General features: G+C 44.9%; 1 protein-coding gene across 1 annotated transcript in view; it reads right to left on the reverse strand.

The window, feature by feature from the left end:
* Positions 1-22,903, reverse strand: part of LOC121270043 (A disintegrin and metalloproteinase with thrombospondin motifs 7) — a 168,518-nt gene that overhangs the window by 93,315 nt on the left and 52,300 nt on the right. The window contains exons 8-11 of the mRNA XM_041175365.1: positions 16,876-17,019; positions 15,977-16,121; positions 15,192-15,284; positions 13,487-13,632 (exon numbers count right to left, since the gene is read on the reverse strand). Coding sequence (XP_041031299.1) covers positions 13,487-13,632; positions 15,192-15,284; positions 15,977-16,121; positions 16,876-17,019 — 528 coding nt within the window. The remainder of the gene's footprint in view (positions 1-13,486; positions 13,633-15,191; positions 15,285-15,976; positions 16,122-16,875; positions 17,020-22,903) is intronic.

Raw genomic sequence — 22,903 nt, forward strand, 5'->3', positions numbered from 1 at the left:
GTTTGGTCAAAGATGCAGGTTTTCAAGGACATCTTAAAGCAAGAAAGGGAGATAGGTTTAGGGAGGGAATTCCAGAGCTTAGGGCCCAGACAGATGAAGGCATGGCCGCCAACAGAGGGGGAATGAAAATACTGAATGAGCAAGAGGTCAAAATTGGAGAAGTGCAGAGATCTCGAAGGTTTGTAGGATGAGGGAAGGTTACAGAGACAGGGGGCAGGAGGGCAACCATGGAGCGATTTGAACACAAGACTGAGATGGAGCCACTGTAGATCAGTGAGCATGGGGTGAAGGCAAAAGTCTTTTGTTGCTTCTTTGTTTATATTTACTGTGAATAGAGTGCCTAACTCTGCACATACACAACACACAATAAACATCTCCTTGCAATGTTTGCTCTTACAGGGAATCTCCATTCAAATTATTGCTGCACCTTTTGGGTGGATTGCCACTCAAAGTTTCAAAGGAAGCATTTATATAGCATCATCTTCACAACTTCAGGGCACCTCCAAGTGCTTTTCAACCAGTGAAGTACTTTTGAAGTATATTCACTGTTTTAATTTTTCTTTACGGGATGTGGGTGTCATTGACAAGGCCAGCATTTGTTGCCTATCCTTAATTGCCCTTGAACTGAGTAGCTTGCTAGGCTATTTCAGAGGGCAATAAAGAGTCAACTACATTGCTGTGGGTCTGGAGTCATATGCAGGCCAGACCAGACAAGGACAACAGATTTCCTACCCTAAAGGGCATTAATGAAACAGATGGGTTTTTACAACAATCGATGACAGTTGTCATGGTCAACATCACTGAGACTAACTTTATAATCCAGATTTTATGAATCGAATTTAAATTCCACCAGCTGTCATGGTGGGATTTGAACCTATGGGGCAGAATTTTGCCCTTGGCAAGTGGGGCTCAGCGGGGGGCAGTTGGGAAGCTGACTGCTGCCCGTAATCGGCACCACACTTCACACTTGCGGGCCAGTTAAGGCCCGTCCAGCGTGAAGTGCGAGCGGCAGCGCTGAGTGTTTTCTGTGGGGGGGGGGAGGAGGAGGGCGAGCGAGCCAAGCGTGAACTCCGCGCATGTGCGTGAGTGGTTGCTGCATAATCTCCCTGAGGCATGGAGCTGCTGCAGGGAGCGGATATAACAAAAAATAATAAAGTAAATAAAAATGTAATAAAATATGTCCCCTCATGTGACTCTGTCACACGAGCAGAGATATGTTATTAGTTCAATTGCAAAACTTATATTGTATTTTTATTTGCTTTTGGAAACTTCATCCCGCCTGTGGATGAGGGTTCCAAAAAAAATGCAAAAGCTGCCTGGGCAGCAAAAAATTTAGCTTAATTGATTATTTAATGGCCTTAATGGGCCTTTTAGTTGTCGGCGGGTGTGCTGCCAACTCTGGCACCCACCCGCCGACCGAACTATCGTGCAACTGCACATTGACGTTGGCACACTCGGCCGACGTCAACGCGTGTCATTTCACGCTCGCGCTGGTCGGGTGCTCACCCACCCGCCGAGTGAAAATTTCTGCCCCATGTCCCCAAAGCATTGGACCTCTATTATTAGCAAGTGACGTTACCACTACACCACTGTCTCCCCACGTTATAAGAAACATGACAGTCAAGTTACACATGGCAAGATACCACAAACAGCAATGTGATAAAGAACAAATACTTTGTTTAGTGATGTTGATTCAGGGATAAATATTGGTCAGGACATCAGGGAGACCTCTCTCACTTTTATTTCCAAATAAAGCTGTGGAATCTTTCATATCCATCATCCATTTCACATCACTGCCTGAAAGCGGGGTAGAGGCAGAAACCCTCATAAAAATTTTAAAAAGTATTTGGATGTGCACTTGTGATGCCATTGCATACAAGGCTATGGGACTAGTGCTGGAAAATGGGATTAGAATAGTTAGGTACTTGTTTGACCAGCGCAGACTCGATAGGCTGAAGGGCCTTTTTCTGTGCTGTAGACCTCGATGACTCTTATGACACCTGATAGGGCCTCAGTTTAATGTCTCATCTGAAAGATGGCATCTCTGACAGTGCAGCGCTCCCTCAGTACTGTACCTGAGTGTCAGCCTAGACTAGTGCTCAGGTCCCTGGGGTGGGGCTTGAACGCACAATTTTCTTGATAGAGGTGAAATTGCTGCTCACAGGCCCCAAAATAATCCCCTTTCCTTTCAAATTTTAAACAGCCACGTTTCTTTTGTATTTCTAGAGCTTATAGCCAGTTGCTGGCAATACATGGTTCAGATGAGTAGACTTCCCCTTTGATGTAGGGAGTTTAGAGAGTGTACATGTCAGGGAGGTCACTGGCTAATTTATTAAAACTCTAGAATAACATTTCTAAGCTTCGAAATCAGATGCGACATCCTCTTAAACTCTCCCTATCACAAAATTTATTTACTTGTCTGAGTCCGAGTCCATCTGCTGACCCAGGGGCTGCTCTGCTTAGAGACATGGAGCTCGGAAACATTAACACTTCATTGATGAAAACTCAATTCAGATTTGAATGTGGAGCACATGATCTGGTGTTACTCGATAGATTTTTGCTTTATAACTTTGTACAATAACATTTTCTGTTTTACAGAAGTGTAACACTGATATCCATGCTGTCCATAACATATCACAAGTTTCACATATAGAATATAAGAACATAAGAAATAGAAGTAAGGGTCAGCGATGTGGCCCCTTGAACCCACTTTGCCATTCAACAGGATTATGGCTGATCTTCCATCTCAATTCCACCTTCCTGTGCTATCCCTATACTCCTTAATTACCTTGGTAACTAAAGATCTACCGACATTTGTCTTGAACCCACTAAACAATGGTGCATCCACAGCTCTCTGAGATAGAGAATTCCAAAGATTCACGCCCCCTCATCTCAATCCTAAATGACCTGACCCCTTATCCTGAGACAATGACCCCGTGTTCCGGCTTCACCAGAGAGGGGAAACATTTTCTCAGCATCTAACTTGTCAAGTTTTCATCGGAATTGTCAGTCTCAGCTCACTTCATATTTGACATAAGTATGATCAACAGCACGGGAGATCTGTCTGCACATCTTACAGCTAAACGACGACTACAGGATAAAAGTGCAAGGAGATTTGCCAGCATGAAGGTAAATCAATAAATGAAGTTATAGACAATTGTCTGCTCCCAATATATGCCACAGTTAAGTATTAATATTCATTGCCAAGGTGAATCTTTGTTGTTTTTGGGTGGGGAAGGGGACTGCTGAATGTGTTCAGCTGTATTTTTGGATGGAGGGTGCAGGCTGTATGTGGACAGTAAGCATAACTGGCTCCCTTCTCCGCCCCTCTGTCACTCATCCTTTCGCTATTTGTCATCTTTCTCATCTCCCTTAATCCCTCAAAATGGGATTAAGGGATTTGAGGAAGGTGAATAGGCATGGGTAAGAGGGGAGACATGCTCACCTATAAACTTCAAAACCTCATATACATGTGGCCTCTGCCACCTAAAAGGAAGAGGGTGCATGGGAACACCACCACCTCCAAGTTACATGCCACAATGACTTGGAAATATATCGCCGTTCCTTCACTGTCGCTGGGTCAAAATCCTAGAACTCCCTCCCTAACAGCACAGTGGGTGTACCTACACCACATAGACTGCAGCGGTTCAAGAAGGCAGCTCACCACCACCTTCTTAAGGGCAATTAGGAATGGGTAATGAATGCTGGCCCAGCCAGTGAGGTACACATCCCGCAAATTAATAAAAAAACCACAGCATTTTACATAATGCAGGCAGGTCCACGCCTGAACCAATCGAGCGTAAAATTGCACGAGATGATGTCAGGCGAGTGCCCCGATGTCATCACACACTCGTACGATATTTTGCTTGCGGGACACGTGCAGCAGTCAGAAGCGGGCCCGCCAACAATTAAGCCCATTAATGGCGCAATTGAACGCGATTTTTTGCAGCCCATCCAACCTTACAGTTGCGGACAGTCGATTTGGCCAGGCAGCCTTTACATTTTTCATGAAACCTCATTCAAGGGCGGAACAGCATGAGGCTTCCCCACCACTCCTGCCTGACTAGGGCAAAATCCTGCCCCATTTGTTGGGAAACCCAAACAAAGGGCCATAAATATATTCTGGTTGCTAATAAATCCAGTTGGGAAATAGGAGAAATTTCTTTACTCAAGGGGAGATGGTGGTGTATTGGTAACATCACTGATTAGTAGCCCAGAGGCTAACGCTCTGGGGACATAGGTTCAAATCCCATCATGGCAGCTGGTGGAATTTGAATTCAATTAATAAATCTGGAATATAAAGTTAGTCTCAGTGACCATGAAGCTATCATTGGTTGTTGTAAAAACTCATCTGGTTCACTCATGCCCTTTAGGGATGGAAATCCACCATCCTTACCTGGTCTGGCCTACATGTGACTCCAGGCCCACAGCAATGTGGGTGACTCTCAACTGCCCTCTGCAGTGGCCTGGCAAATCACTCAAGGGCAATTATGGATGGGCAATAAATGCTGACCTTGACTATGGTACCCGCATCCCATGAAAAAGGATAAAGGAAAAAGCCTTACAGAGTAGTTAGAATATGGAACTTGCTCCCACAGGAAGTTATTAAGGAAAGTGGCTTAGATGCTTTCAAAATTAAGCTAGACAAGTACATGAGAGGAAAAGGGGATAGAAAGATATGGGGCAACATTTTCCCCCCTTATGAGGGGGGGGCGGTTGTGCAGGAGCAGACGCGAGAGGGTGGGTTCCTGCTATTTTAGATGGGTGGGCCAATTAAGGTCCGCCCAGCATGATGTCCACCAGGAAGCGCTATGTGCTCCCTGTGCGGCTGGGAGGGGAATTCCTGAGCCAGGAGTGCACTCTTTTGCGCATGCGCTCGATAGAGCACACAGATCTCTCTGAGGCTAAGCGCAGCCTCAGGGAGATCAGCTCAGGTTTGAAAGTTTCAATAAAGAAGGGGAAAAAATTACTGACATGTCCACTCATGTGCCTCTGTCACATGAGCTGGGACTTGTCAATTTCTTTTATTTGAACATTTTATATAAAAATTTTAATACCCTCATGAAACCTCATCCTTAAGGTTGGACGGGCAGGTCCATTAATCATGTTAATTACTTCTTTAATGGCCTTAATAGACCTTTGACAGTTCAGCGAGTGTGCAGCCAATTTGGCTGCCCACCCGCCGAACTGAAAATCTAAAGGACACGGGGTGAAGTCAGGACGCACGCCCGACATCACCCCGCATCATTTCACGCGTCGGCGAGCAGGCCCCACCCCCCACTCGCTAAACAGAAGATTCTGCCCATGGTGTAAGGGTGGGTCTAGGCAGGGGGGTTGGTGGAGTCTCATATGGAGAAGAAATACCAGCACAGACTAGATGGGCTGAATGGCCTGTTTCTGTACTTTTTAGTCTATTTAATTCAAGTACAATTCAAGCTTCTGGAAAGGGGAAGTATTCTGTGTATTGGATTTTGTTCTGTTAAAAGTGTCAATGCTTTTAACTTGATCATACTAGCCAAGATTTGCAAAGAGCTTTCTAATTTTAACTCAACATTTGAGTTATAAAATGAGCAGATTGCATTGAAAATAGATTGCATCATTAAGTGTGCCTCACCACTGTAACTGTGCTCAAGAAAGATGCCTGAATATGATTAAAATGTAGCAGAAAGAAATCAGTTTCTAAATAGACAAAGGGTGGAATTTTCCATGCCTGTTGGCATCATGGTGGGTATGAGCGGACAATATGGTGGGAAGGCCAAAAACCAGTTTCACGACGTCATGAAAGTGCCTTTCAATTGTCTGCTCCGCCCGTCAATGGCTGGCTTTGTTTCCCGCTGCCGCATGTTGGGAACTTCATTACATCTGCATATCGTTATAAACCCAGCTCGCTGGAATCATCTCCACTCACTGGATCATCTGAGCACATTGGCGTGGTTTCACAACGGTACATAAGCAATGTGCACCTGGTGAGCTGCACTCCGCTCGGGGCTTTGAGGTTTGTTTGCCTACCTTGCTTTGGGCCACACTTGAGGTCATCAGCTCCAGGCTTCACAGGCAGCACCAGCTCAGTTTTAAGGGAGCTCACAGCAGGTCTCTACTTACGAGACCAAACGTAAGGCAGGGCTGGCTTTTCAATGGCTGCAGGGCAAGGTCTTACTTGGGGAAGGGGCAGAAGTGGCCTCAGTCAAGGGAAGAGGCTGCAGGGCTAGGGCATTACTAGGGAAGGGAGTATCCCAGGGTCTGTGTGAGGGCACATGTTTGGCTGTGCAACTGGCCTCAAGAGGGTGAGGGCTGAGGAGGCAGTCTCCAGAGGAGATGAGGCCAAATGGAGATTTGGGTGTGTGTGTGAGAGAGTGAGCGGTGATGTGCCTTGAGCTGCCAGTGAGTGAGATGCCAGTGAATGTGTGATCAGCTTGTGAGTGCGTGAGCTTAGAGTGGTGAGATGGTTGCCTTATCCTGGCAGCATGGATGAGATCATTTACTCTCTTTCTGCACTGGATGGCCAACCTCTTGCATGCATCATTGGCACTGTCCTCCTCTGCCACCGTCTCCCAAACTGGAGTGGTGACACTGATCGGCCTCCTGTGGCCAGAGCGGGAGTACAGGACATCATGGTGGGCTCCAATGGTATCCAGGAGGCATCCCAGGGATGCGACACTGAATTGTGAGGCTGCGGTCTTGCCTTTCGGGGCCATGTCTTCTGTGCAGCAGTCCTGGGCTGGAAACACTGAGAGGTGTGCACTTTAAATATGGCATCTGGCCTGAGGAAGCGGCGAGGTGACGATGTGGTGAGCGGATGAGAGCCTACCTGCCAGCGAAACAGCGTGTTTCCTGGGAATGCATTATTAATGAGGCGGGTTTGGGACGATATGGCATGAAAACCCACCATTGCGGCCATGGGGTAAAAAGTCCTTTCTCCTATCTTACGTCTCCCACAAACTGTTAATGTCCCAGCAATTTCAGAGCCTGCCTACAACATCCACCATGAGCTCCATCAAGTACTTGGTGGGAATTGGCATCTAGTGCCCACGTTTTGTAAGGCTCAGTAAAGACAGGAAGGAGGCAGTACAATCTATTAGTATGTTAAAAATATTTGCCCAGATTTTGCTGAAAAAATAAGAGCATTTGAATGACGGTTTCCATAATTATTGTGAAAATTGGCCAGCACCTTGTAGCAAGGAAGCAATACCATGAATCACAAATCACTGCAAATTGCGCTGCTCTGCCATTTGCCTCACAAGAGTGGTATCTCACACTTAACCTCCCTGTGAGTTTCATAAAGTTGCTGCATTTCCACATAAATTGCTAATTAAATATGCCACAGAAAGGCAAGTCCTGTAATTAAGAGTGTAAGTACCCATTTTAACAACATGATACATGTTAATGACTGCTAATCAACCTCTCTCACCCAGAAAGTGAGCAGTTACAAGTGTGGAGTCTCATTCCTTAAGGTTTTGAATTTTCTGGTTTTAAAAAAAAGTTTCAAAAAACTTTTCCTTTCTGCCTCTTAATCCAATTTTTCCTCTTACTCTCTCTATTTCTCTTTTGGTACCTGATTTGACATTAAATTTGTCCTTCTTCTCAGTCCTTCCTCTACTTTTTTCTCAATCCTTAAAACTCATTAATTAAGGCGATAGACTGAATGTCCCATTGTGCACCGAGGTACTGATGTACTGTTGCTCTCATGACGCTATTATCAGCTCACGATCCAGCAACTTTAGTGGACTAAAAATGTCAAAGCTCAACATGCACAACAAACCTAACTAAAGGGAAATGCTGTGAGGTATCCCACTCCAGAAAATTCTGGAATATATGTACTTCCTATTAAGTCTTAACGATAAAACTTCCAGTGCTCACATTTAGAATGGAAACTATTTATGTAAACTTCCCTTCAGCTTGAAAGACAGTCTCTTGCCAGTGGAGGCTGGTGAAAGGATATAAATGCAACGTTATGTGTTTACACAGGCAGTTTCCATTTTAAATAGTGAGATAGGAATTTATAACAAATATACAAAAATAAGAATGTGCATCTTCAAAATGGCAGTTAAATTAGATTGGTGCTCTGATAAAGATATCCCTCGCCCATTAATGCTGATCCTTTTTTTTAGAAAGGAGGAGACTATGGGATGGTCTGATTGAAGCGTCAAATAGTATGAAGGGAAAGGCGGTCATAAATAGGAACAGGCCATTTCTGTGGTTGAAAGTTCAAGAACCAGAGGACAAAGAAGTTAAATGCAAGAGATTTAGAACAGAGAGCACTGGGAAAAGCTTTTATATAGATGGTGTAAAACTAAATATCAGAGTTGGTGACTGAAGCAGAGACCATTTCAACATTTAGATTAGGGTATATCGACTTGACAGCACAGAAACAAGCCATTTGCTTCATATGGTCTATGCCAGAATGATGTTCCACACGGGTGTCTTCCCCACACCCACCCTCCCACCCAGATCTCACGTCATCAGCCGATCCTTCTATTCCTTTCTCTCTCGTGCATTTATCCAGCTTCCCCTTAAATATATCTAAGCTATTCGCCTCGACCACTCCCTGCGGTAGCGAGGTCCACATTCTCAACACTCTCTGGGTAAAGAAGTTTCTCCTGAATTCCCCTTTGGATTAATCAATGGGAACAGTGTAGGTGGATGGGGGTTAGGATCCCTGCCGCTGTGGAGGTTAAATATCACCAAAAACATTTCTATGTAACTCTGTGTATGCAATTCACCTGAACACTACATTTAAACCTGACTCAACAATGCCACACAAAAGATTGACTAATACAAATTTTTAAAAAACAAGCTATTATTTTTCCTCAAAGAGGTGAAATCTAAATATGAAAAGCAGTGGAATGAGAGGTATCTCACACAAGGGAAATCCTCTGGTGAATTACTATGAAGATAATGGAGAAGCACTTTTTGTATTTGCTCTTGGGATGTGGGCATCATTGGCAAAGCTGGAATTTTAGTGTCCATCCCTAGATACCCTTGAGAAGAGGATGGTGAGCCTTCCTCTTGAACTGTCCATGTGGTGAAGATGCTCCCACTATCTTGTTTGTAGGGAGTTCCATTGTGTCCAGTCTGGACACTGAATCCACATTCCAAATAATCATATTTCGAAGCAATGCCTCTTTTCACAACCTAAGAATGGCACCCGATCACAAGCAGGGCGGAGACGATATTTTAAGAACACTCTGAAGGCCTCATTGAAAAGGAACAAATTAACATCGCTGCATGGGAGGAACCTGCCACAAACTGTTGCCATGTGGTGGCACCTCATCCAACAAGCCGCAACACCGTTGGAAACTGACCGGATAAACTCACTGCGGAGAAGTGACAAAAGCAGGAAGGCAGAACCCTGACTGAAGAACCTCCTCCAGCCTCAGGGCAACGCTAATCCTCTCCGCCCAAAACCTGTGGCTCCAGGGTTAGCTTTCTGAGTCACCCAAGGACACACAAATCATGATGCCTGGCAGACTGATGACCATGATGGTGAGTTCCACTGTACAACAAATGCAGAACCTGCAAGGATCTTTTCTCTTGGAAGGGGGAAAGGGACATGCAGTGACTGCACGCTCATTTACTGAAGGCACATTTTGGGTTGACAGGCCTGTAGCTTAGACGTTTGGTAGAGTTAAATCTCTTATTATTAGGGACGTTGAGAGGATTTATACTAAACAGGGCAGACGGCTAGGGCAGGAGTTCAATCACATTCTCTAACATAACCATTACCTTCAGACATCATACTGCACACTGCCAAGATACATAAATAACGTTCTTGTAGGATTGTATCATGCTACATCATCATCTTTTCCGGTATATTTTATTGACCACCCAAATGTTTCCATCTGTGTTTAATTTTAGCGTTTTACTATTAATGACTAGGACATAAGTGCTTAACCCTAATGCATCCATTTATTGTCAGATTGGCTCAATTAGTAGCACTCTCTGAAGGCCGTGGTGAGGATCCATTCGAAGGTTTGATTCCCCGAAAATGCTGCATGGCCAGGAGTGCCGTCCTTTGGATGAGACATTAAACTGAGGACACGTCTACTTATTTCAATGGTTTTGTGCGTTGTTAAGGGTTGAGTAGCAATCTTGAGGAAAAGCAGAAAGTGCCCCCAGTGCACTGGAAAGATTCCTCCTCCAACTAAAACAACTAACAACAGATCAATTAGCCATTACTGTTTGTGGGATCTTGCTGTGTCACATTTACCCATTCTAGTACAGGTATTAGCCCTCAAGGTGATTCATTGTACACTTGAGATGTTTCTGAAATATAGTTTTTCTTCTGTTTTCACACAATCTCAATTTTTCTGAGTTATGACAGGCCACTGGTAATATATCTATGCTAATCCTACTGGAGATGCATGAACTCTAACAATATTTAACCCAATATGTTGGCAATATTAAGGATGAATTCAAGTTTGTTTGGGATATGGGCATAACTGGCAAGGCCAGCATTTATTATCCATCCCAGTTTATTTCAGGAGGGAGTTGAGAGTCAACTGCGTTGCTGTGGGTCTGGAGTCACATGTAGGCCTGACCAGGTAAGGATGGCAGATTTCCTTCTCTAACAGACATTAGTGAACCAGATGAATTTTTACAACAGTCAATGCTAGTTTCATGGTCACCATTACTGAGACTAGATTTATATGTCAGATTTATTAACTGAATTCAAACTCACCAGCTGCCATGGTGGGATTTGAACCCATATCCCCAGGGCATTAACCTGCATTTCTGGATTACTAGTCCATCAACTTTATCACTACGCCACCATCTCCCTAATAAGTACATTAATAACGGGATTCTGATGGAATAAAGTTAGGAAAGTAATGCCTTGCAAAGTAATGACACATAGACAGATAGAGATGGCAATTCAATCCAATGATACTGATCTCCAGAGTTCCACTTTACAGTAAGAATGGAAGATGTGTAGGAGAAATTGGGCTCAGTGTACATGTGATGATGATGAAAGTGTCATTGAAAGTACTTGTTGGGAATTGCATGGAGAGTACCAAGCCTTACAGACAAGACTAGAAGCAGCTTAGAGATGGGCTTACAGAAGTAAACAAGATAGTAAATGGAAAGAGTATCAGGTGAGGACATGTGAATGGTTGGCCATTATCACTGAGACTCGTTACTAATGCCTCTTGAGCAGGAGAGTCATGACACTCATAACCCTCTTGAGCATATCACAGCCTCGTAATGCATCCTCCAGTGCCAACTCCCCAATTATTTTTTAAGCTTACCGGAATTATCCTGACTGGAAAAAAACACTTATTTGCTTTCCTTCTGTTATGTTAGAAACCACAACAGTGTCAGATAGACAAATGCCATTCTACAGAGACACAGCAGCTGACTTTGCTAACATGAGACTCTGATGAGAATATAAATGGAATCTTACTGTCAAACAAACTGGTAAGTAAGTAAACTGCTTATATTTTATGAGCAATAGAAACGAAGGGGAACACCACATCCAGTGATTCTTAGATGACAAGGCAACAACACTGTTGGATTCTGTTAAATGCATGATTAATTATCCATTAAGCATTATGGTTGGGCAAGGATGATGTTTGGATCAGTCATTTTATAAACTCCAGAGAAAAACAGCCAATCTTGAACTCGCAGCCCATTTAATCAAACTTCAGTCTAGACAAAAGCACTGGTCAAACAGAAAATTAGGGGGAGAAGTGTTCATGGAATCATAGGGCTGAATAATATGGGGGAACTGGATGGCTCCCTCCCCAAAACACACCCCCCACCCCCACCCCCAAGCCCCCCCAAAACCCCCCCGCCATCCAGAAGCAAAGTTGACATGGATCCCCGGAGAAGGTAAGTCCAGGGTACCAGGCAGAGAGGCTTCAGGTAGTCCAGGGAGGGGTGAGGGAGGCTGGAGGTGGTGGGGGGAAGCGGTTGGTGAGGGGGTGGGCTGCGGGTGGTTAAGAAGGAAGGGGGGGGCCACACCCCAAATCAGCAAAGGGCAGCCCCCGAAGATCAAACCTCCCCTTCCTTTGTGCCCTTTAAGGAACTTTGTCAAAAAAACAAATCGGGCTGCCCACACCAAACATTTTATAACATGTCTAATTGACCATTTGTTACTTATATGGTGGGCGGGCTGCCAATATTGGTGTCCACCTGTCCCTCATATTATGGGGAGGGGTGATCTCAGGAATGAGTGGGAAGTGAGGGCCAGGCATCTGCCATATTACACGTGCCCCCCCCACCCCAAAACATGCCCAGCAGGAGCACATTAAATATGGTCCATAGAGTCTTACAATAAAATTGGAGGTCATTCGGTCCATTATGCCTCTGCCAGCTCTTTGAAAGAGCTGTCCAATTAGTGCCACTCCACCTGGTCTTCCTCCCATTGCCCAACCTTCAAGTATTTATCCAATTTTCTTTTGAAAGTTACTACTGAATTTGCTTCTTTCCTTTCAGGCAGCATCTTCCAGATCATAACAATACGCTGGGTAAAAAAATCTCCTCGTTTCACTTCTGCTATTTTTATGCCAATTACCTTATATCTGGGTCTCTGGTTACTGCCCTCTGTCAATGAAAATTCCTCTACTCTTTGAGTAAACTGAGAAGTAACAAAGGTAAAAGAACTAGCATTTCTATAGCACCTTCCACATCCTAAAGATGAGAGATCCCAAACGCTTTACAGCCAATAAAGTATTTTTGAAGTGTAGTCACTGTTGTTATGTAAGAAACCCAACAGCCCATTTGAGCACAGCAAACTCCCACAAACATCAATGTGATAATGGTCAGATAATTTATTTTTATTTTTGCTGGTTAAAGGATTAACACCTTCCAGTAATGCCATAACATTGCTTATATTCACTTGAGAAGGCAGCAAGACCTGAAGTCTAATTGTCTCATCTAAAAAACAGCATCTCTGACAGCACGGCACTGAGCCCACATTACACACCCAAGTCTCTGAAGTGGGGCTTGAACCCACAATCTAATCAATCAAGCGCTACCAACTGAGCCACAGAAGATACTTCAGAACAGGCTGTTGATTCAGTTCACAGATTCATATTCATAAGGACATGTGATCAATGCCAGCAAGAGCTGTGTGTCCTTTCAGGTTCTACATAGAACCTACAGTCCTCTTGTTATTGCTCCTTAAATGATTCCAGCGCTGCACTCAATCCAAGTCTTGATTATTCTTTGTGTAAAGAACATCCTAACATCAGCCCTATAGCTGTCTTTTATTTGTTCCCTAGCCCTATTCTTATTGTTGAAGTAATGCTTCACATCTACCTTTCCAATTCCACTTCCCATCCAAACTACTTCTCAAAGAACAGCACTTAGTTGCCTCTTTTAGAGCTGAAAGGTCTGAGCTGCCCTCCAATTTTCCCTCACAGCTTAGTCATCGGATGCCAAGGAGATAATTCTTGTCTTCCCTCCCTCCAGGGTCTGAATGCCTCCAATCTGTCTCAGTGATTGAGAACATGACACAATACATCTAAGAGAAATCGTAAAAGCTTACGTTGGATTGTTGCAGTGTCTCTCTGCGCTCTGTATTCCTGCACTGCAGGTTCGACTACATGAAGACCAAGAACCCCAGGCTCCCCAGTTTCCATTTGTACTCTCGGGGCGCTGGTCTGTGGGTATGCAATCTCCATCGAAGCACCACTGGAAGAGGATGTTGGGGGTTATTGCCAGATAATAAATTTCCTTTTCTGGGGCCATCAAAGTAGGAATTGTTAGAACTAGAAATGTAATGTTGTCCCCATTGCTAGAAGCACAGACTCCCAGTTCAGGTACAACAACAACTTGCATTTATATAGCACCTTTATCATAGTAAAACATCGCAAGGTGCAACATAAGAACATCATCCAATAGACTTTGACACCAAGACACATTATGGAGATATTAGGACAGGTGGCCAAAGAGGCAGGTTTTAGGGAGCACCTTAAAGGAGGGGAGAAAGGTGAAAAGGCGTAGACTTTTAGTGAGGGGATTCAGTACTTAGGGCCCAGGTAGCTAAAGGCATGACCCCAAGTGGTGGAGCAACTAAAATCAGGGCTGCACAAGAGGTAGAATTGGAGGAGAGCAGAGCTACAGAATTAAACTTGCGTACTCTGACCCAACTTTAGAGAAAACAATTCTGCTGTACAAACCCTTGGAGGCACTGGGAACGCATATTGTAAAATTGCAGATACCCAGGCCATGATTTATCAAACATTGTAATTTTTACCCTATTGAACTTTTGCCACAATCCACAAAATCAATCTGTGTTATCTAGTGTGACATCTTTATCTCTCCTGCCAGCACCGTTACACTGCCTCAGGATGTTGTTGACCATTTTATGCTACTCAGTCCAGGATAATGGGCACTTTTGTTCTGTTCCTGATGTTTGCATCCCTGCCCAGCAACAATGAATGAATGTCGATGTAATTTACTTTCAGTGAAATATTTTTGGGATGTATCTGTGAAACACCAGAAGGTGGCACAAAAGTGGGAGGCTCCCTTTTTCTGCTGTTCTGGTTATTGTTTGTTTGCTTAACTGTGTCACCAGTACTGCCATACTGGAAGCCAAGCTTGTGCCGCCATGTACTTCCCATGGGCTCAGTCCCTTAAAATAACAGGACTGAATATACACTTCATCACAGCAGCTCAACTTCAAACTAAGTTTCAACTAACAAAGTTAACAAGCAGGTATAGCAAGCAATTAGAAAGGCAAATGGCATGCTAAACTTTATTACAAGAAGGTTGGAATATAAGAGTAAGGGAGACTTGCAGCAATTATACAGGACTTTGGTGACAGCACGTCTGGAGCTCTTCATCTCCTTGCCTATGGGAGGATATACATATCTGGAGGGGGTGCAGTGAATGCTCTTGGTCGATTCCTGGGATGGGAAAGCTGTGCTCTGGGGGAAGATTGAATAGAATAAGCCTATGCTGTGCTGCTGCCCATGTGCAGTCCAGAGCCAGTGCAATGTGCATGCACAGACACAGTCACAAGGGAGCAGGAGCACTGGTGGCCAGTACCATGTTGTTTTCAGCATCAACAGCTGCGGGCTGTGTAGTTGGGGCTCAGTGTACATGGGAAGATGATGAAAGTGTCATTGAAATTTTTTGCCCATGCTTTTGCCCAATCAACTTGAGAGCAACATTAAGCATAGCCAGACAGTGGGCTGAAAAGTGCTAATCAACAAGAGACCTAAAGGTAACTTAGTTGCAAACATTACCTTGTTCTCTCCACATTTGGTACCATCTACAGCAGCATCCAGCTTGGAGTGACAAGTGTTTCCGACAGTGCACCATAATGTATTGCATACGCTCTGTCAGGGAGAGACAGGGAATTATTACACTCAAAGCAGTAACTCACGATTCAAGGTCATTCGTTGAGAATCTAGTAAAAACTCAAACTTCTCTGTTGAGAAGGCAAGGGAGTGTTGACAGAAGCTACTCCAGGTATTTATGGCATCACTCAACCCAAGCTTATCTCCCCCACTGTGCATCCCCATTCCCTCCCAGCCCCCACCCAACCGTCCTTGCCAGAGACTTTGGGCCGGATTTTGGGATTCCAAAACGGGACCAAATGGAGCTGGGATGGCAAAAAAAGGCATAAAATCTCGATTGACACTGTAGTGCAGTACTGAGGGAGTGCTGAACTGCCAGAGGTGCTGTATTTTCGATGAGACGTTAAGCCGAGGCCCCGAATGCCCCCTCATGCAGATGCAAAAGGTTCCATGGCATTATTTTGAAGAATAGCAAGGGAGTTAACCCTGGTGTCCTGTCCAATAGATATCCCTCAACCAACAACACAAAAACAGAAGACCTTCTGCTGTATTGCAACAGTGACTACACTTCAAAAGAAATACTTTGGAATTTAAATGCAAGACTTTCCTTATCTTTTATATGGGGTTCCGAGCCACAGAGGGCTCTGTGTTCCTTTGACTGACACTAACTACCTAATCCCGAAGATACGTTCGGATTCCGATTCGTGGAAATGCAAGGACTGCCTTCTTACATCCATGTTGTCGCAGAACACAGAGTGGGCTCCATACTGCAGCCGGCACTGGTGATTGACATCATACAACACTCCCGGTGCCACTGAGGGCAGCTCAATGGCTTCCTTGCTGGGTGGATCGTCCAGACAGAGACCCCATCCACGGCTGGAAAGGACAATCAGATAAAGTCAAAAAACGCGTGTCAATAAAGCTAGAAGGAGCAAGAGCAGCTTTAGTGATAACTGGAGGGGGTCAAGAAGAGATCAAACCCAAATCAACCTTTCATTCTTGAGTTTCAAAAGGGAAAAGACCTGTGTCCAATTTTCATCTCATCTCTACTGAAGTCGCTGGTGTTTCCTGGATGCAGAAGATCACATGGGCCACTCACTCTCCTGTACCTAACCAAGCGCCGTTCCTTTCATGCAAGCTGAGACTCGATTGCCAGCAGGCTATCCAACTATGATGGGCCTCACAGCTGAGCCTGATTTCCCCCTGTGCCCATACAGCCTCCAGCCAAAGGATCAGGAGCAGCAAACCTAAATGAGTTTCCACAAATGAGATGGCCATTAATTGTAGCAATTTAGTTCCCCCACACTCCAACAACCCCTCGACAGGGATCAGCCAGCTCATTACTGGCTGGCGATCCGAGCTGAGGCCACCTTGATGTGTTCAACAGGACATTTGGGAGGGCTAAAAGCTGATCTCTCAACGTTCCCTCTAGAATACACTGCATGAGGGTTACCTCATGAGTATTGGGCAATTGCAGAATGCACAAGGGCATATGAAGACACAGCTTCAACTAACTCTGGGAGTTTGCAGCAAATCACCAAGCCATTTCCTGAAGTTCTCAGTCCCCAATTGAACAGATCCTTCACCCATTACCCAACACAATTCACGACCCAAAGAGAGAGGCACTTACTCAAGAAAGCGGGTGATGTATTCCCTGCTGCAGAGAGACCAGGTTAGAGGGCTGGTGTCGTACAGGAGCTGTGGAGACATGATGAAAGGTCTTTTCCCAATGGGCTCACAGTCATTGCCGGTCCCATCATGTTGTATCCCAAAGCTGAAGCGTAAGAGCACGAGTCCCACAAAAACAAGAAAAAGCACAGTGAGTCGGCTCCGAAAGTAGTACCAAAGCTATACGCACGCAGGCTGAGGAAATACTCATTCAAAACACCTGGGCCTTCTGAAACTCACTGTTTTACTTGTTCATGGGATGTGGGTATCTCTGGCTAGGCCAGCATTTACTGCCCATCCTTAATTGCCCTTGAGAAGGTGGTGGTGAGCTGCCTTCTTGAACCGCTACAGCCCATGTGGTGTAGATACATGTGGAGGGAATCATGGGCTGAAGTCTGGAAGCAGATTGAACAGTAACTTTCAAAAGGGAATTGCGTAAATAGTTGGAAGGGGGAATCATTTGCAAGGTTATGGGTAAAGAGCAAGGGCGCAGGACAAATTTCAAAGAGCTGGTGTGATGGGCCAAATGGCCTCCTTCTGCGCTGTAAGATTCTATGACTTTTGCTGTAACTTTTGTTGACTGAGAGACATTGAATTAAGGGCAGTTCAGGAATCTAGGACATTTAGGCAATATCTTTGTAAAGGCTGGTAGTATTGCGAAATGGTTAATACCTGGAATATTCCCGATTGGAAAAGGGGATATGGGGCTATTCATTCCAGACAGGGTCAGGGAATTGATGAAAGGTTTGGAAGGGTAGGTTAGATGGGTGAAAGGTCATTACAACATTACAGTGCTTACAGTGAAAAACTGAACGTAGTTCAAACCCATAACTATCAACTGCACTCCAAGTAATAGGGACAATTCAAATCCATTTGCTAATTGTACCTGTCAACACCCTGTTAGGATGGCAGTGAGAAACAGCTTTACTCACAGACATTTTCCATTTATAACCTGCCAAGGTGCTGACAACAGTTTCAGACTTGCTTCCAAACACATGCTGGGAGCAGGTCAGAGGCTGGGAATTCTGCAGTGGGTAACTCACCTCCTGACTCCGCAAAGCCTGTTCATCATTTACATGGCACAAGTCAGGAATGTGATGGAATACTCCCCATTTGCCTGGATGAGTGCAGCTCCAACAACACTCAAATGCTTGACATCATCCAGGACAAAGCATCTTAAACATTCACTCCCTTCACCACCGACGCACAGTGGCAGCAGTGTGTACCATCTACAAGATGCACTGCAGAAACTCACCAAGGCTCCGTCAACAGCACCTTCCAAACCCATGACCTTTACTACCTAGAAGGACAAGGGCAGCAGATACATGGGAACACCACCACCTGCAAATTCCCCTCCAAGCTTCACAAGCATCCTGACTTGGAAATATATCGCCGTTCCTTCACTGTCGCTGGGTCTAAATCCTGGAACACCCTCCCTAACAGCACTGTGGGTGTATCTACGCCACATGGACTGCAGCGGTTAAAGAAGGCAGCTCATCGCCACCTTCTCAAGAGCAACTAGAGTTGGCAACGCCCACATCCCGTGAATGAATAAAAACAGTTCAGTTTACATTTCAATAACCAGCAGTCTGCTTTTCTAACTGAGAATTATCCAGTTCAATGAAGCATGCATAAAACATGAGTGGTTGTAACAGGATTTTTAGTAAAAAGATGCCAGAGGATAGGTTGCATAAACCACAATATATTGTTTTTGAAAGAATATATAAATGCAGACTTGGGATACTGGAATGCTGGGCTGAATGCAGGGAGAATGAGATTACAGTTTAACGTACAGAGATGAATTCCTGATCCTATGCCAACCTGCCAGACTCTGACATCTCAGCATTAAAGCTCCTCTTTCAATTTCAGTCTAACCTGGATGCATTGTAGCTCATTAAAGGTATATCTGTAATTTAAAAAATTCAAACATATCTTAATTATATGTTTTGATTTTAATGTACTGCAACTTTTTTGCAGAAAATAGAAAATAATTGGTATCTTGTGGTAACTGCAGTACAGCAATCCAATCTAGGAATTCAGATTATTAAAGTACTAACAGAAATATCTGAAAGCAATTTCAGGTTGCAACCTAATAGAAGGGGTTCTAACAAGTTTATGTGTCCAATAATGGTTCAATTTCAGTTGTAACTCTGGGAGTGAGGAACAGGCTAGTACCTAGACTAGGGATTTCAATATGAGGAGGTTATTTAATTATATAGTGCCTTTCACATCCACAGGGTGCCTCAAAGCACTTAAAAACTAACTTTACAAATGTAGTCGCTTTTGTTCTCCAGGTAAATAAGAGATCCCACAGCACCATTTTGAAAAAGAGCATGCGAGTTCTTCCCTCTAATGACCTACATTAGCTCCTGGTTAAGCAACACATTGACAAAGCAACCATGTCTTCAGCTGCCTCTACCTCTGGAATTCCCTCCCTAAACCTCTCCACCTCTTTACCTCTCTCCCCTCCATTAAAATATTCTTTAAAACCTACATCATCGGCCCTAATATCCTCTTTTGTGGCTTGATGTCAAATTTCACTGGATAATGCTCCTGTGAAGCATCACATTTTAAATTGATTTTGACAGGGTTGTTGCTGAGTTCAACTGCTGTCCAAATGGACCAAACGACCAAAAAATAACAGGTTTGGTCATTGTGACATTACTGTTTGTGGGATCTTGCTGTGTAAATTGGCTACCGCGTTTCCTACATCACAACGGTGGCTGGACTTTGTTGGCTGTAAAATGCTTTGGAATGTCCTGGGGCTGTAAAGATGCTATATGAATGCAAATCTTTCTTTCTTTAAATGAGAGTAACTGGCTGGAATCTGACTGAAGGGCTTACTTTGTTTATACACAGAATACACAGGACACTTGAGAGTGATTACAGGCTGGAACCTAACTGCATGACTTTGATCTACTAACCGCAGAAAACTGGATTTCTGGGAATGAAAAATTCTATCATGGGGTTTTGTTACATTGTAAACAGTTAGAGCAGAGAGGCTGCACTTTTCAAACTTAATCTTATCTAAACTTTTCTTGAAACTATTGCAAACTGCCAATTTTCTTTTCATATATAGGATAAATGCAGATTTATTTTTAATTTTAAGTCGGAACTTTATCCTGAATTTTGGCTCCATTTTGCCCAAGTTATTACCAACACCAGCTCCCAGTGGGCTTAACTTCATCATTGCTTTAAACTGAAGCTGGGTACACGTGCTTTGGCACTGAGCTGTCACACAGGCAATTCCCAGGTTACATCCGAGCATACGAATTAGGAGCAGGAGTAGGCCATTCGGCCCCTCGAGCCTGCCCTGTCATTCAAAAAGAGCGCGGCTGATCTGATTGTGACCTCAGCTCCATTTTCCTACTCACCCCCAATAACCTTTGACTCCCTTGTTAGTGAAGAATCTATTTACCTCTGCCTTAAAAACATTCAATGACCCTGCCTTCTCCGCTCTCTGGGGAAGAGAGTGCCAAAATCTCTGGATCCTTCGAATGAAAAAATTTCTCCTCATCTCTGTCTTAAATAAGGTGCCTTATTTTAAGGCTTTAATACAGTGGTAGATAGGTTACAATTGAAAGAAAGGAAGATTTGTATTTCTCTTGTGCTTTCACCACTCAGGGCATCCCAAATTGATTTATAGTCAATTAAATACTTTTGAAGCGTAGTCATTGTTGTCATGTAGGAAATGCAACAGCTGATTTATGCACAAGATCCCACAAATAGCAATGAGTTGAACAATCTGTTTTTCTGCTGTTTGTTAGGGTTAAATGTTGGCCAGAACTCCTCTGCTCCTCTTCAAAATAGTGCCGTGGGATCTTTTACTTCAGCCAGTTTAATGTGTCATTTAAAGGAACCCACCACCAACAGTGCAGCACTCCCTCAGTACTGCACTGTGAGCATCAACTGGGATCTTGTGCTCAAGTCTCTGGAGTGGGACTTGAACCCACAACCTTTGGGCTCAGATGAGAGTGTTAATTATTAATTGTATAAATTAATGTTAAGTGTATGTAGGTTGGGGGCACTCGGATAATTACTTGTGCACATATAAAGGGACAGACCCACCCAGTGGGGGGAGAGGGGGTTGTGGTGGACTGGAGGACTTCCTTGTGGGTCTGCTTCTTGAGTATTGGCCAAGGGGGCCATTAACAGGTCCAGGCAGTGGCCTGTGGAGGGGGTAATTAGACCTGACTGTCTGCCTCTCTTCTGTGGCTACGTTTGTGCCCGGGTGACCCTGGACAGGGAGCATGCCGTGTCCACTGGGCAGGGGGCAAGGCTTGTCCACTGGGCAGGGGGCAAGCTGTGTCCACTGGGCAGGGGGAAAGCCGTGTCGACTGGGCAGGGGGAAAGCCGTGTCCACTGGGCAGGGGGCAAGCCGTGTCCACTGGGCAGGGGGCAAGCCGTGTCCACTGGGCAGGGGGAAAGCCATGTCCACTGGGCAGGGGGAAAGCCGTGTCCACTGGGCAGGGGACAAGCTGTGTCCACTGTTATGCTTGAGGCCTTGTGAGGCACCCCAGGGGTGGGAGTGAATCTTAGTTCTGGAATTGACATTTTAATTTAATTTTCTAAGTTTCCTGTAAAAATCTTGTGTTTTTGTTACAGCACCCCTTTAAGGGGCTGTTCACTTGTTTATTAGTTAATTTGTTAACTAGTTTAATATTTTTTGGTTACTCAAAAGTATAAAGACACACTTGCCCTCGTCGGCCATCCGGTATGTTGTGGCATTCTGTCCTGCCTCTGGCAGTGGCAAAGGCCCCAGTGGGAGGCGCTCTACATGGGAATCCTCCCCATTACCATCGAGGATTTGGCATGGGGGGGGGGTGTTGCTGCAGCAGTCCCACGCAACAGAGAATTAAGATGGTTCACAGACTGTGGCTAAAGGAGCAGGTCAGGGGCTAGGAATTCTGCAGTGAGTAACTCACCTCCTGACTCCCCAAAGCCTGTCCACCATCTACAAGGCACAAGTCAGGAGCGTGATGGAATACGGTCCACGTGCCTGGATGAGTGCAGCTCGACACTCTCCAGGACAAAGCAGCCCGTTTGATTGGCACCCCATCCACCACCTTAAGCATTCACTCCCTCCACCATCAATGCACAGTAGCAGCAGTGTGTACCATCTACAAGATGCACTGCAGGAATTCACCAAGGCTCCTTAAACAGCACCTTCCAAACCCACAACCACTATCATTTAAAAGGACAAGGGCAGCAGATACATGGGAACACCACCACCTGGAAGTTCCCCTCCAAGCCACTCACCATCCTGACTTGGAAATACATCGCCGTTCCTTCCATGTCACTGGGTCAAAGTCCTGGAATTCCCTCCCTCACCATGGGTATATCTACACCCCGAAGGAGGCAGCTCACCACCACCTTCTCAAGGGCAACTAGGGATGGGCAATAAATGCTGGCCCAGCCAGCGAAGCTCACATCCCATGAATGAATAAAAAAACACTCCCAAGCCACCTGTATTTTCTGCAGCCTTGAGGAGTCCATGTTCCACGTTTACGTAGGTTGTCTGAAATTGTAGCCCCTTTTCCACCACCTGCAGGGGCTGCGCCTCACATTTTGCTTGTGCTTCCCAATGCTCCTGACCTTTGGACACCCAGTGCAGAGGGGGGCAAGCAGGTTGGGGGGCTTGCTTGTTAGCCTGCTCCTGGGCCTGGCCAAGGTGGCTATAAACAGGTCCAGGTAGCAAGCGGTCGAGAGGGTTGTTCAACCCAACTGTCTGCCTCTCTCTTCTGTGGTTATGTCTGTGCCCGGCTGTCCCTGGAGGGGGAGCATGTAATGATGATTCACTCCAGCCCCTCCCATACGCTCATGGCCTTCTGCAACCTGCAGGTATGGGAGGGGCTGGAGTGAATCATCAGCCCCCAAACAATATTTTAATTTAACTTTGATAAGTTTCCTTTCAGGGGTTGATGATTTAATTATTTGTCCATTTGTTCTAATTGATACTCAAAAGAGTATAAAGAGACACTCACAACTGG

This window comes from Carcharodon carcharias, chromosome 26 (genome assembly GCF_017639515.1).
Source record: "Carcharodon carcharias isolate sCarCar2 chromosome 26, sCarCar2.pri, whole genome shotgun sequence".
Classification (NCBI taxonomy): domain Eukaryota; kingdom Metazoa; phylum Chordata; class Chondrichthyes; order Lamniformes; family Lamnidae; genus Carcharodon; species Carcharodon carcharias.